Genomic DNA, 14,160 nt, shown 5'->3' on the forward strand with positions numbered 1-14,160 from the left:
AGCCCCGAAGCCGCCCCGGGGCTCCGGCCGGCGCCCCTCCTCCTCCTCCTCGTTCCCGGCCCGGGGGTCTCGCCGCGAGTGTCAGCGCCGGCGGGGGTGCGCGGCCGGCGGCGGGGACCGGGCCGGGGCTGCCGCTGCCCTCAGTGCCGCGGGCTGCGCCGCGCCGCCGCCATCGCCGTCGCCATCGCTGCTGTTTGTTTTCATCCGCTGCGGGCGGGGGGGGGAAGGAAGGAAGGAGGAAGGGAGGGAAGAAGGGAGGTGCCTGAGTGTCCGCAGCGGCACTTTCCGTACGCAGCCGCCGCTCCCCGCCCGCCCGCGGCGCGCTGAGCCCCGCAGGCCGGCGGGGCGGGAGGTCGCGGAGGCCGAGAAAAGCGGGGCAGCGCCCGGCGCCGCTCCCGCCGGTAGCCCCTGCCTGTGGCGAATCTATCGCGACGAATGTGGGGCCGGGCCGGCGGGGACCGCCTGGGAGCGGCCGCGGGACCAGTAAGGGGTGGGACGACTCCGGTGAGGGTCGGGCGGCCCGTGGGGTCCAGGGCGCCCGGCCAGGGCAGCGCCCGCTGGGACTGCGAGACCGCCCGGCGGGCTGCCCGCGGCTCGTGTCTGCCGGAGCCCGGCCGCGGGGACTGGGGACCACTCCAGCTCCCTCTCCGCCACGGGAGGTAAATTCCTGTCAGCGCCGGGCAGAGTTGGCGGCTCCGCGGTGAGCCCACCTGGATGCCCTTGTATTTAAAAGCAGAAAAAGAAAAGTAAAATGTTTTGCTGGATGATCAGAAAAAAAAAAGGAAAATGGTAACGGAGTCTGAAAGCTCACCAGTAACAACTGTTCTGAGTATCCTCTTTTGCTTTATGCAGGTGAAGCCTCTGGGAAAGCCCTGTCAGAGGGGAGCCCCAGAGGACGCCCCTGACCGTCAGCCATGGCCGTACCTATCGCGGTTCTTGACTGCGACCTCTTGCTCTACGGCCGCGGACACAGGACTTTGGATCGCTTCAAGCTGGAGGATGTCACGGATGAGTATCTAGTATCCACGTACGGCTTTCCCCGACAGTTCATTTGCTACCTGGTGGATCTCCTGGGAGCCGCTCTCTCACGCCCTACACAGCGGTCCAGGGCCATCAGTCCAGAGACGCAAATACTTGCTGCGTTGGGTTTCTACACCTCTGGCTCCTTCCAGACTCGCATGGGGGATGCTATTGGCATTAGCCAAGCCTCAATGAGCCGCTGCGTTGCCAATGTAACCGAGGCACTGGTGGAAAGAGCCTCACAGTTCATTCACTTTCCTAAAGATGAAGCTACTGTACAGAGCCTGAAGGACGACTTTTATGGGCTAGCAGGAATGCCAGGAGTGCTGGGGGTGGTTGACTGCACCCACGTGGCAATCAAAGCGCCGAATGCTGAGGATTTGTCCTATGTGAACCGAAAGGGTCTCCATTCCCTGAACTGTCTCATGGTGTGTGATTCCAGAGGAGTCCTCCTTAGTGCTGAAACGCACTGGCCAGGCAGCCTGCCTGACTGCACGGTGTTAGAGCAGGCAGCCCTCACAAGCCAGTTTGAAACTGAGCTACATAAAGATGGCTGGCTACTTGGTAAGTCAATTTTTCATCCTTGTTTTCAGTAGAAAGTCTATTATATATTGTCGCCTTACTGGGTGAGAACCTCTGGGCACAAGTGATAGGTTTACTTTCAATTGCTTTCCTGCAATGTGCTTTGAGATTTACGACTCAGTTTGGACAACCCTTGTCGTGGAGGCTTAGAACAGTTACTTCTAATCTGTGTTTTATACAATCTGATTATTGTACGTGTTAATCCTCATTCATTCTGTTAATAGCTTTCCTTCAGTATTCTACACCTTTCCATGCTTAATAGGCAATTTTTAATTCTAGGTGCTGTCCTAGTCCAACTGTTTTCCCCTGTTTTGTGCAGGAGATTAATTCTCTTAGAATTCTTCTGTGGAAAATCTTCCAGGATTTTCTTGTGTAACACTGAATGCCTTTACTTTGTCACATTTGTAAACCAGAGTTACTTCTTCCGTGCCTTCTCTTTTAGCCAGAGGAAGAATTTACTCTGTATCTGCTGTACCAGAAAACCAAGCTGAAATCTGTGGCTAACTGTAGGTGTGTAACCTGTCCTGCTCCTTCCCACTGCTAACAGGTGACAGCTCCTTCTTGCTCCGGACGTGGTTGATGACCCCCCTGCACATCCCCGAGACGCCCGCAGAGTACCGCTACAACATGGCCCATTCCGCCACTCACAACGTCATTGAGCGCACCTTCAGAACCATTCGGTCGCGGTTCCGTTGCCTCGATGGCTCCAAAGGCACCCTGCAGTATTCTCCAGAGAAGTCCAGCCACATCATTCTGGCCTGCTGCGTGCTTCATAACATCTCCCTGCAACATGGACTGGACGTGTGGTCTGCGCCAGCCGCAGGACACATGGAACAATCGGAAGAAGAATACGAGCAAATGGAATCAGTGGACTCGGAAGCCTGTCGCGTTCGTCAGGAACTTTTACTTACTCATTTTAGCTAATGTTGTGACAGAGAGAAGGCTTCTAACAGTCCATCTGGGAAGACATCTGGAACAAATAAGTCCCTTCCTTTTCTTCAAGCCTGTAAAGACCTAAGCAGATGGGAGACGAGAAGAAATTTACTCTCTTCGTTTCAGGCAGATTTCTGAACTTCTCTCAATCTCTCCAGAGATTCAGTTTAATTGGTACATTTTTGCTGTCGTGATGCTTAGAGACACCCCTTTCACTTGACTTAGAGAACAATGACTAATGTGACAACAATGGGAAAATTAGGGAAATTGTCATTTATAGTGATGGAAAATCTGTAAACCTTGCACTGTTTTACAAAGCAGTGATTCTATTCCACTGTTTAACTCAAAACACTTATGATTGATTTTTTAAACGGTATTTTGCACAAATTAAATTTCCACATGAGCTCCTTTCTACTATGAATTCATGAGTAGGGAAGCAAACATTTATATTTTTGCTTGCCATTATAAATTCTTGCTGAACACCATTTTGCCATTTTGCACATCTCACAGTCTCTAGTGATTTCTCTGAAAGCTGGCAGCTGTGTTCCAGGAGGGGTCTGGCATTTTGCTGGGCACACACTAGTGCTTGCTCATATCTAGAAGGGTTGAACATTGCTTCTTTCCCAAACAGGCTGGAGAAGATGTTAAGCTATGGTGACTCTGTCAAGTACTTAACCCATATCAGGAAGTAGGCTAGTGGAAGTGAGGCTGGTTTTCTCCTGCAGCAGGAAGCTGGTCATCTTGTAGGCTGCTGTAAAAGAAATGCCAAGGACTGACTGCGTCACAGAAATTGAACCCATTGCAAAAGTTCTCCATTTAGATCAAAGCAGAGGTGTGGAAAAGCTGCTCTAGCACTCCTGGCAATCTACTTCTTCAGTGGAACAAGATGACTGATGCACACAGTTGTTGCTGGCACAAGGCTGGGCAGTTTCCTGGAAGTGTTCTTTCTAAACGGCACAAGTGTTTCCAAGGATCTCATGACAGCAGTCTAAGAAAATTTTGTTTCTTAGATTTTATTGTTTACTGGGCAGTAAATGTAACAAAAGTGGTAGGAAATGCAGAAAACTACAAAACTGTAACTACTGAAACTAGCAGTGCAACTACCTGACATGATGGGTCTGTCCTTTTAGAGGAAGCGAGCTGGACCATGCCCCACATTTGATGAATACAAGCCTGTGGGACACGTTTCGCAGTGCAGGGTGGATAGGCAGGGTTAGATACACTCTGCCAGGTTTGCAGTGGCAGTAAGCACTTACTATCTCACAGAAGACCAAGCATATGATATGTAAACAAGATGTTGATGATATGTAAACAAGACGTTTTCAGAAGCCTCCATGAGAGCTGTAAAATGTTATGTACAAAGATCTCAGATGTAATTCCGTTTTCTTTACACAAGGTGTTATATATGAACTACTATTGGTCACTGCAGCAAAGCTCCTGCTCCTTTTACCTAGGAAAAAGCAGACGAGCATTGTTTTCTAAAAAAAACGTTTTTAAGGTAAGAGTTGCTGCCGTATATGGTGCCTGATGGCTCACAATCACATCTGACGGTGTGTGCTAAAAATACTGCTCACTGGACCAAAACACCAGCAGACACTGAATGAGCTGTGTGGGTGGTGGTAAGGTCAAGTGAGACTTGGACATGTGTAGGTACAAACATTGTCACTTAATGACAAGCTGGAGTTTCTCAATTTACGCTATGAATAGCTCTTTCCAGAGTGTGCTGAGGCCAGAGCAAACTCAGAGTGAAGGCACTTCCTGGAACACATTTGCTGCTCAGTTTTGTCTTCTTTCAGCCACTGTCACCTGTGGTAGAGTTTAATTTAAAAACTGATCTCACTGCTTGTCAGTTTGGGCAAAAACTGCATCAGGCCACACTAGATAAAACCAATCCACTGAACACTATTCTTGCCCGACTCACATGTCCTTCTCTTCACTCAGGAAATATAGGGAGCAGTTTCCACCACATGCTCTTTTGCAGCTTCCTTCAAAACAATTCACACAGACGTTTTTTCTTTTCCCTCATGGGGCCAGGTTTCTCAGAGCTCCCTCCATCTAACCTGGCCTTGAACACTTCAGGGATGGGGCATTCACAGCTTCTCTGGACAACCTGTTCCTGTGCCTCACCACCCTCACAGTAAAGAATTTTCTCTAATATCTAATTTAAACCTACTCTTAATTTAAAGCCCTTCTTCTTTGTCCTGTCACTACACACTCTTGTAAATAGTCTTGCCCCATCTTTCCTCTAAGTTCCCTTCAAGTACCAGAAGGCAACAGGTCATCCAGAGACCTCTTTTCCAGGCTGAGAAATGTTTGAAAAATAATTCTTTTCTGCAAATTACTTTGAGATTTGTGATTTGGTTTATGCAGAAAACCAGGCTGTGAAAAGCCAGTGTGCACAAAGGAGACAGAGGAGTCCTGCAACTTTATTTGAATAAAGGGAGAGAGATCACTGGGCCATACCCCTGCGGGGTCTCTGAAGATTTTGGAGTACGCAGCCTCCTTTTATCCTAAGCTCCCGACTCCACATTGCCCTCTTCCTTTCCCCATTGGCTGAGGTACTGGGAAGGTGCAGCCTTCCCGATCCACCTAAAGTTGAGGAGTTCAAACTGTTTGGGTTCTGTGAAAACCTGGAGACCTCCACAGCCAATGCTCCAGCACCGGGCCGGTTCTTCCAGACCTGGGTATTTGTGAGGACATTAACACCCATTCCTTTAAAGTCTGGACCACCCTTATCTTGGAAGTTTAGTACAGTAACTTCCAATCTGTTTATACAGTCTGACTATTGTACGTATTGGTTTACATTCATTCTGTTAAGAGCATTTTTCCAGAATCCTACACCTCTCTAAGCTAAATTACGCAGTTTTTAATTCTGGGCAGGGGCGCTGCCCCGCAGTTCTCGGGGCTCGACTGTTTTCGCCTGCCCTCCGTCGCCCCCGGGCGGCGGTGGAAGACCTCGTCGCTCGGCTGGCGCTGCCTGGCGGCGTTCTAGCCTCGGCTGCTCGGGCCTTGGTCCCGCGCTCGGCGCCGCCGCCGTTGGGCCCCGCTCGGCGCTCGGCTGGCCCGCCTGGCCGGAGCTCGGCGCGGCGGCGGCGACGACCGACCCCGGGGCCGCTCCGCCCGCCCGGCCCGGCCCGGCCCGGCCCGGCCCCGCTCCGCTCCGGCCCCGCCGCTGCAGGTACGCTCCGGGCCTACGCGCGCCGCCGGCCCCGCGCCGAGGCCGCGCCGCCGCTCTCGGGCGGGCGCGGCTGGCCCCGCGGCGGCGCCCCGGAAGGCGGCGGTACCGACCCGTGTGAGGCCGCGGCGGGTGGAGCACGGTCGGGAGGGAGTCGGGGCTCGCTGCCGGGGCCTTTGTACGGGAGTTCCGGGACCGCGGCCTTCCGGTGGGGGGAGCGGGGAGGCCGGCGCGCTGCCCCGGGCCGGGCGCCGTGGCGGGAGGGCGAAACCCGCGGCGCTGCCTCCCGCCGGCCGGCGGGGACGGGAACCCCCGAGCACAGCATCCCCCAGTCCCGGCCAGTGGCCCGTGCCCTGCTGCCGCCCTCTTGAGCGTTCCTCAAACCAGATTTTCTGTCCCAGCTTGGATGCCTGGTGCTTCCCCTTCCATCTTCCCCGTCCCTCCTGCTGCCCTCACGGCACCGTCCAGGGGCGCGTGGTCCGGGCTCGGTTGAGTTGAGTTCTGGGGCTGCTGCTTCGAGATGAATTTAGTGTTGTTGTTGTTGTTTTCCGGCCTTACCCAAATAAAACGTGCGGCAAGTGTTGTCTGCTCTATCTCTCCTGTTTTTCACCGTGTGTTGCAGAGCAGTTGCCTGTGAAAGTAGTGTTTGGTATAAAATGCATTCGGGTGTGCCTCTAGTTATATTTTGTCTTGTGAGGAAACGAACCCAACTAATTCACCAGCTATGGGAACGTTTTTGTTGTCATCTACCATATTTTTCCTGACAACACATGAATTTCTGTAGTATTCGTGTAGTGGTTTTTTTTAATTACTTGTGATCCTGTCAATACCATGCTTTCGGCTGCCTTTGGAAGGCAATTTTTCCTGTACTAAATCAGCATTTCATCTTCAAGAGATCCTGTAGGTGGTTACTAGTTGCTTTTCTCACCACACACTTTCGAGTATTGTTCTGTGGTAATAGACGAATTCAAGAATTGTTATCTAGATGCAAGCCCCTTTTCAGGAAGGTCAGCTGTATGAATGTGAAGTCTGTGTAAATGTGGTTACTGCTCTGTTTTCTCCTCTGTATGAAGTGTTCTTTGGTCTTTATTTAAAAACCCAGTGTGTTTTTCTATATTTGTCCTTGTTTACTGCTCCACCCAGCTTGGTGTCCTCTGCAAATGTCATCTGGCTTCTTTGCCTTTGCCACTCCCATCCTCTTTCAAATTGCTCATGGGAATGTTAAAAAGGGACCTAAGAATGACCTGCTGGTAATGTGCACCTATTGCCAGTCCATTACTGGTCTGTTAAGTTTGTTGTTGGGTCGGTTTTCAGAATGTGGTATGGGGTTAAATCCATGCAGATTTGAATGCCTTATGGGTGATGCAGGCAACAGGACCTGAAATTCTCTGCTGGATTTAAAACCCTTTCTTGTGTTCTGAAGGGCTGCTGTAATGCATTTCCTAACATTCATAACTCGTCAGTGTAGCTTGCATGCTGGTTCTGGTGTCCACAATTGATGTTTCTCTGAGTAGTTTTTAAAAAAAAAATTGGTCCATTTCTATTTTGATGGTCACAAGTGTATTATTTGTGGCAATGTGGTTCTTAATGAGTAGGGCCGTCCACTAGCATTTATATTTTTCCTAATACTTGGAATGAAGAATGTATTTGGATCCAAATGTCTGGACATGCCTTTTCAGATTGAGTTGCTGGGCAGTTTCTGCTGAATGTTTACTTTGCTGACAGCTTCTTCTAATTTTTCTTTCTTTTGCCCTTTTCTGAGTCATAACTGACCCTCTAGATTCTTGTTTGGTTGTTTCCTACTTTTCCATTTCCGAGCAGCACTTCTAACTTTTATGCAGCTGTAGCAACCAGTTCTAAGGAAGGCAAGCAATGATCCAGTCTGCTGCTATCCCTCCGCCAGAAATTTGGCATTTGACTAATTATTTTTTAAAGAAACTTCTGGAAAGAAACTCTAGTATCTTTTATGCCATGTTTAGCAAGCTGACTGGGTCTTGTAGAGTTATTATTGATGTGAATACTTAAAAGTAATGCAAATGGAACTGAGGTACTCTTTTCCCCACTGAGCTTCTGGGGACCTGTAAAGGGCATAGTGCATGGTAGTAGTTACCTTGTGTGTTTTGTGTTAGTAGCTCTGTGCTATCCTAGCAAGGAGGGTGATAGAAACAAAATATTAGTAAGGTAAGAACAGAAGACTTTTGTTTTAGGAATGTGATGACAATATGATATGCAGTGGAAGAGGGTTAATATTAGAAATATTACATATTATTGGAAGGTTATTACAGGATATAGTAGTTGCCTAAGGAAAGACCCATTGACTGGGTTGCTTGAAACAAGAGGAGACCTGCTTTCCTTTACAAGAAGCAGCAGGATTTGTCTGCATCTCAGGACTTAGTTGTTTATTAGGAATTCTGACTGGGGTTGTTGTCTAGTAGCTGTTTGTTGTCTCCAGTTTTTGTAGACTGTTTGTTGAATGGGATGATGAGGTGTCAGGCTGGAGCGTGGAGAGCATCATCTTAATCCCTGTGCTCGCACAGCTCCACTTTACATGTTCTCAGTGAGGTGTTTTGGGTTGTCCTTGCAGAGTGATTCCTGCTTCCTTCTTCCTGGTACATATTACTAATTCTCCACCTTGAGCAGCACAGAATTGCTGAGAGGAGTCTCTGACTCATGTTTTGGACACTTTTCCCCCTCCCTTTATATTTCTCCCACAGACTCAATCTAAGGCCAAGACGGGGAACAGTGTCAAGAATTGGCTGTTTCTTTGTTCAGAGTCTAAATCTTCATTGTCTCCCACCTCTTCTATAATTCTGATACATCTTTGTGTGAAGACTTCAGCTTCTGTGTGGATCATTTTTGCTTTTTGTCTTGTTACTGTATGTCCCTGTGAGCAAGAAATTATATGACCTGTATTTTCTAAAACATGTTCTTGCTTTCAGTTGCTTTTTTTTATTACTTGGATAAGGTGCATGTGCCCGAAGTACAGCCTTGAATGCATAAAACACTTTGTCTTCACCTTGGGGGTATGTGATGCTGCTTTTGCTGTTCTATAGTATTGGCACTCCCACATTGCTGTGGAATGTGTGATGGCACTTGGGGGCACTTGGCTGTGGCCCTTGAGCTTGAGGAACCTTGATGTGACTATTAATGTAAATAATGGGATTTTGAATTGAAAATTTCCTTGCCTTTCTGTCTAAATGAGAATTATTTTTTAAGGGGTTAATCTGAATTCTGTATTGCTCTGTCTCTTCTCTTCTCTTCTCTTCTCTTCTCTTCTCTTCTCTTCTCTTCTCTTCTCTTCTCTTCTCTTCTCTTCTCTTCTCCTGCTGTATATAATACTTAACAAAAGATGTTATGATTTGAGTATGGAATTGTGGAAATGAACTCTTAGTCTTCCAGATCTCAGTTCTGCTGTTTGACTTGCCTTACAGCTTTGTGAAATTATATTTATTCTCTCCCTGTCTTCTGGATTGAAACTAATATCTCTCTTCTCAAGAATTCATTACTTTTATGTGGAAGTTGTAATAATAGTTATGAAAGTGCTCCATATTCTCATTGGTAAATGAAACTGTCAGACTCCAGACATGGGTGATCGCTTACATTTATTATTATTACTTCCCTTTTTATATTTACCATTCATTTTCTGACCTTTAGGAGTTGATATCTGCAAGTTTCTCTTCCATGTCTTCATTATTTTGCTGTAAATAGTCAGCATTTTAATGTACTTCTTTTGACTGAAAAGTTCTTTTATGTGTATTTAGCTCATTTAATTCAGACTGGGAAGACAAATTAAGATTCTAATGGCAATTAGCTCCTTGTTGCAGTCATACAGGATCTTGAAATGACAAAGTACTATTGACATCCTTGTAATGTAATTGAATTTCCTGAGCTGTTTGTAGTTGCAGTTTGAAACACAGCATTGAATTTTTCAATCATGAAGCACTAAGACAAGTTATTTTTTTTTAGGAATCTTGTTTTATGTGTAAACACTTATTGCAGTGAGTGCAATTTAGAGCAGTGTGTCTACTGCATCTACAGAAAATGTGCTTTTGAATTACTTTCCATCTCTCTCTGGCTTTAATCAAGGAAAAACTTCGGCTTACAGTGTAATACTTTGGGGAGTATTTAAAAACTTGGAAGAGTAAAACCAGAGCCATATAATGGAAGTGTCTTCATGGTATTAGTTTTGGATTCTCTTGGATAGTTGCATAATAAACTTTCTTTCACTTATAAGTGTTTTTTATTCTCAATGTTTAGGGGCACTTAGTTGAAAGCTGACTCTTGTTCTAATTAAATTCTTAAACAGCTTTTTTTAAAAAAAAAGCATAATCAAGGACATAAGTAGAAGCAGAACAAAAATAATGACTTCTAGTTTTGCTTTTTTAATTGTTTTGATTAATCATGCTTAAGATAGTTATTGTTACCCATCTGTAGACTGTTTTTGTTTGTGGGTTAGCCTTGTTTAAAGATTCTAGTCCAATATAGCTTTATTTTCAATTTTTTGTTCATTTAGCTATTGCTGCAAAGTATCTTGAAGTTTGCTCTATGCAAAATGCTTTCTGGTCTATTTATGGGTTTATTTGTTTATTTGGGTTTTTTTGTTTGGTTTTAACCCAAGAAGAGCTAATACCTCTACAAACAGTCTCAGGACTCATCTGGAACTGCCACAAATGGAGTTAAGGGAAGACAAATCATGTTGTTTGAAGTAAATGTAAACATATATTGCTAATCAGGTACAATGCCAGAAATTCATATGGCCCTATCATTTAAGAATGAACATAATCCTCTTCTTCCAATACTTGTGTTTTGACCCGTGCAACTATTTGGGATATGAGTCATGTTGCCTATTTTTTACTGATTTTGTTGTTGTTATAGCATTGTTCAAATGCCAGTGCTACTGGCAAACTAGGGCTTACTTACCAAACTAGGACTCCTTGAATTGTCTTGTTTGTTAAGATGAGTTGGTGCAGTGCAAAGAGGGCAAATCAGCTTGTTAGTTGTGGTTTTACATAAACTATTTTTAAAATTTTGCTCAGTTTTTCAGGTGGAGACAAAAAGAGTTAGTGGGAATGGCATGACATTTGATATGGATTGAATCAGTATTTTTAATAAAACTGCAAGTATAAGTCAGTTCTTCTATCTGGTGTAGTGTTTCTTGGGCTTCTTACGTGGTATTGTTTCGTGCAATTTAGGAAAACGATGGCCTCAAAATCTCCATATTGCATAAGGGAGGGAAACACAGATTGTAAACAAGGAAGGGAACTAGAAAGTCCCTGGAGCTGTGTGATTTCTTGTATATATTCCAAATTATGTTCTGGGCATCTGGTTTGTTCTTGGAGATCTGTCTGTGGATGTCAGAACCAGATTTTATTGTTTTATCAATGAAGTGTCTGCAAAAGGAGAGGCTGTGTAGTTCATAGTCCTTGGCAAGATGATCTTTGGCTGTTTGCAGTGGGCACTTTTGCTCTTTTGAGCTTCTGAAAAGCATAAGGGGTCTTGGTAAGGCAGTTTGCTTCAAAATTAAGATGTATAAAATATGAGGGTAACCAACTTGTCGAAAATCCTTCGAGGAAATAGCCTGTGTTGTGACTGCAGCCTTCATTAGGATCACTGTCAGCAAAGATAAAGCATTTGGGCTGTAGTGCTGCATACACTGTTTCCCTGCCTGTCTGATCATCTGATTGCTCTTGGAGAACCTACCCACACATGCAAAAGTGGGAATGCTAAATTATTCCTATTATTTATTAAATGAAGCTTAAATTACTAACATTTATTAAATGCAGTAAACAGTTCTTTTGAATTTTTTAGTATGTTGCTGGTGTTAAAAATTGAGATGCTGCACTTTGGAATAGCTGCAATGGCATTGTTAGTGCTGGACATGCTGCTTAAGAAGAGACATTTTGAAAATTTTGGCTTACAAGATAGGTAGGCCCCTGGCCAGAGCTGGGGAAGTTGAGTGTAATAATCTGTTTCCTCTTATTTTCTAGAGACAAGTTTGCTTGTGGTTTTGCAGGACAGTGGCATGCCTCATTGTTCACCACAAATTTTTTTTTGTTGTGTTTTTATTCCCATGCATGTTCTTTTAATACGAAGTATACAGCCCTGGCCCATCAGGTCTCTGTGGATCATGGCTGTTTCACAGTCAATATGTTCTAGAAGTCTTAAAACTTGACAAAGGGACTTGCACATGCCAGTAGTTTTGGTGTCCTTTTTTTCCTCTGGTCTCTTACAGGGAGTTTTATAAATACATTCTCTCTGTGGAACCAGATTGCAAAGTTAGTGACAGCTTTAATATTTCACTTCATATTGCCTCTTTCTTCATCAGTGACATGAGATCCCTTTGGGCAACAAAATTATCTGAAATTATTTGTATATTTGTATCTTTTGGATACCTCTCCCATTGTAAATATCATTTAGAGATTGCAGCTTTGTTGTTTTTTTCCCTTTTAAACACTGATGGAGCTGTTTACACTGATTCTCTGCACATGCATTAGGAAAGGCTTTTAGTGTTGGACTCAGCACACAACCACAAAGTTCTTTGCAGTGGTAATAGATTAGTCTGAGAGCTGAAGGCCACGTGAAAACGTTTTTCCCCCATGAAAAATGGAATAGCATGAAGGTAGTATTGCAATATTTGTCTTTGTATCAAAGCCAGCTGTGCTCCCAGCATGGTGGTACCAGAATCTCCACAAAATTAATAGCAACAAAAATGAGGAGGGGGCACATTAATAGATGGGGCCATCATTTCTGTAAAATGCTGAAGTTTTAAACTGGAATGGTGAGCCATTGCATAATACATAAAATATCTAGACATCTTTTTTATATGGCATATCGAATATTCTTTCTATTCCTCTTCTCGCCCTACCTTTTTGTCATGTTTTCAGGAGGTCATGTGCCACTACGAGGTATCACCAATTTGCAGCTTCACTTTGGTTTTTTTAGAGGTTCAGCATCTGTAAAAGTGACAACTACAAGTGAACCTACATTACTCCAATACTGGGAATTCTTCAGGCTTCTTCAAGGATGGCTGGTACAGAGGAAGTAAAAGGCTTGGGTTTAGGCTGTGTAATGCTCTTTCCAAAACTGTAAACAGCCCAGCATGTTGTCCTGAAATGCTCTGAAGGGAGAAAACGCTTAAGGAAAGAAAGCTGCCAATTACAGAAAGAATTCTTGACTCTCCATTTTCAGAATTTTCTGTGGTGCTCTGGATTACATTCAGGGCCTCAGCTAATCTTGCAGCTGTTGTTCACTTTTGGTCATCACGATTAAACCAGCCAACCAAATCTCCCTTCCTCCCCCTTAAAACAAATAAACAAAACAAAACTAACTCAACAACAAGAAGAAAACAGAACAATACCAACCCTTAGGTGGTCAGCTGTTTATCAGTTGTGATAGTTGTGGGTATTTGTAATAGACACTGCTACTGAATCAGTCCACCACTTGCCTGAACAGGTTTGATCCGGTGAGCTGCAAGTTTTATTTTTGCTGAGTCCCAAGAAGTATTTTCAAACCCCCTGTATTTAATTTAAACTTTGTTAGTCAGATGGCTAATGAGTAGCTGTAAATATTGCTGGTACTTCAGTGGTTTATCTGCTAAGGGTATTTAATAACATGCTGTCATTGTTCAGCTTATATTTGTGCAAAATGTTTGGAGTTGGTGGATATCTTTTCTAGGTTAGAGAAAAAATTGGCTCCTTTAACACCCTCACAAAAAAAACCTATACAAACCAAAAACCTAAAAAACCAAAACCCCTACACCAAAACAAACTGAAGCTGAATGTTCCTATAGAAAGGTTGAAGGCTTCCTGCTAAAATGAGCCAAGATAATGCCAGATAATGCCACTGCATGCCAGTGCTACACTGCATCTCTTTCTTCATTTGAAGGCTCTGAGTTTCTTTGCCTGAAGTGTTGCTGAATGTGTCATCAGCCAGTGGAGCAGTTACTGTGTTCAGGCTAATTCAGACAAAGGCTAAAGTTTGGCCCCCAAAGGAACCGAGCTAACACTGAAATCTCAACATCACTCAAGAATACATTCAGTGTTTTCTGAAGAGATCCCAGCTTTTTAAAATGTTGAACAGGTTAGCAGGGTGCTATGAAGGCATTAGAGCCCTGGGTGTTTCCTTTTTTACTTTTAAGATGGGATAAAGACATGAGTCAGAAGAAGCTGAAAAAATGAGGTACAGTCCCTGAGGGAAAAACATGAAGTTCAAACACTCAGGCTCACATATGAAGTGTTTGTTATAGCCAAATTAGTTGAATAAATTAGGACACACATGCAGAGATTTAGATAAGGTGTCTTAAGGTATGTATACTTGGTTTTATATGGTGGAGATGACTTGGTGCTTCAATAAGGTGCATACTAGAACTTCATTGACTGCAGTTGTAGGAGCTATTTCCCCCTTTATTTTACAATGTAACTTGTCCATGGCATAAATAAAGTAGTTTGTTA

The 14,160-nt window shown here is 44.6% G+C and overlaps 2 protein-coding genes across 5 annotated transcripts in view; both read left to right on the forward strand.

The window, feature by feature from the left end:
- The first annotated feature begins 331 nt into the window (after window positions 1-331).
- HARBI1 (harbinger transposase derived 1) lies at window positions 332-3,963 on the forward strand. 2 transcript variants are annotated; one of them, XM_088166900.1, is made up of 3 exons: window positions 332-483; window positions 853-1,584; window positions 2,150-3,963. In XM_088166900.1, exons 2-3 carry the CDS (start codon window positions 915-917, stop codon window positions 2,524-2,526), a joined length of 1,047 nt encoding a protein of 348 aa, XP_088023026.1. In that variant the 5' UTR covers window positions 332-483; window positions 853-914; the 3' UTR covers window positions 2,527-3,963. The 2 variants fall into 2 exon arrangements, with proteins under 2 accessions (XP_088023026.1, XP_014737343.2); XM_014881857.2 differs by having other exon boundaries at window positions 459-659.
- A 1,618-nt stretch (window positions 3,964-5,581) lies between these two features.
- Window positions 5,582-14,160, forward strand: part of AMBRA1 (autophagy and beclin 1 regulator 1) — a 128,206-nt gene continuing 119,627 nt past the window's right edge. Inside the window, exon 1 of one of the 3 annotated variants that reach the window (XM_088166884.1) lies at window positions 5,582-5,713. The gene's annotated coding sequence lies outside the window, so the exon portion shown is untranslated. The remainder of the gene's footprint in view (window positions 5,714-14,160) is intronic. The other 2 variants (XM_014881837.2, XM_088166885.1) reach the window with 2 other exon arrangements.

Source organism: Sturnus vulgaris, chromosome 6 (assembly GCF_052056855.1).
Source record: "Sturnus vulgaris isolate bStuVul1 chromosome 6, bStuVul1.hap1, whole genome shotgun sequence".
In the NCBI taxonomy this organism is placed as follows: Eukaryota; Metazoa; Chordata; class Aves; order Passeriformes; family Sturnidae; genus Sturnus; species Sturnus vulgaris.

Excerpts from the sequence above, each read along its gene's own strand:
- HARBI1 (XM_088166900.1), top strand. The coding sequence starts at position 915 with ATGGCCGTACCTATCGCGGTTCTTGACTGCGACCTCTTGCTCTACGGC. Across the intron at positions 1,585-2,149 it reads TAAAGATGGCTGGCTACTTG|GTGACAGCTCCTTCTTGCTC; the intron begins GTAAGTCAATTT and ends CACTGCTAACAG.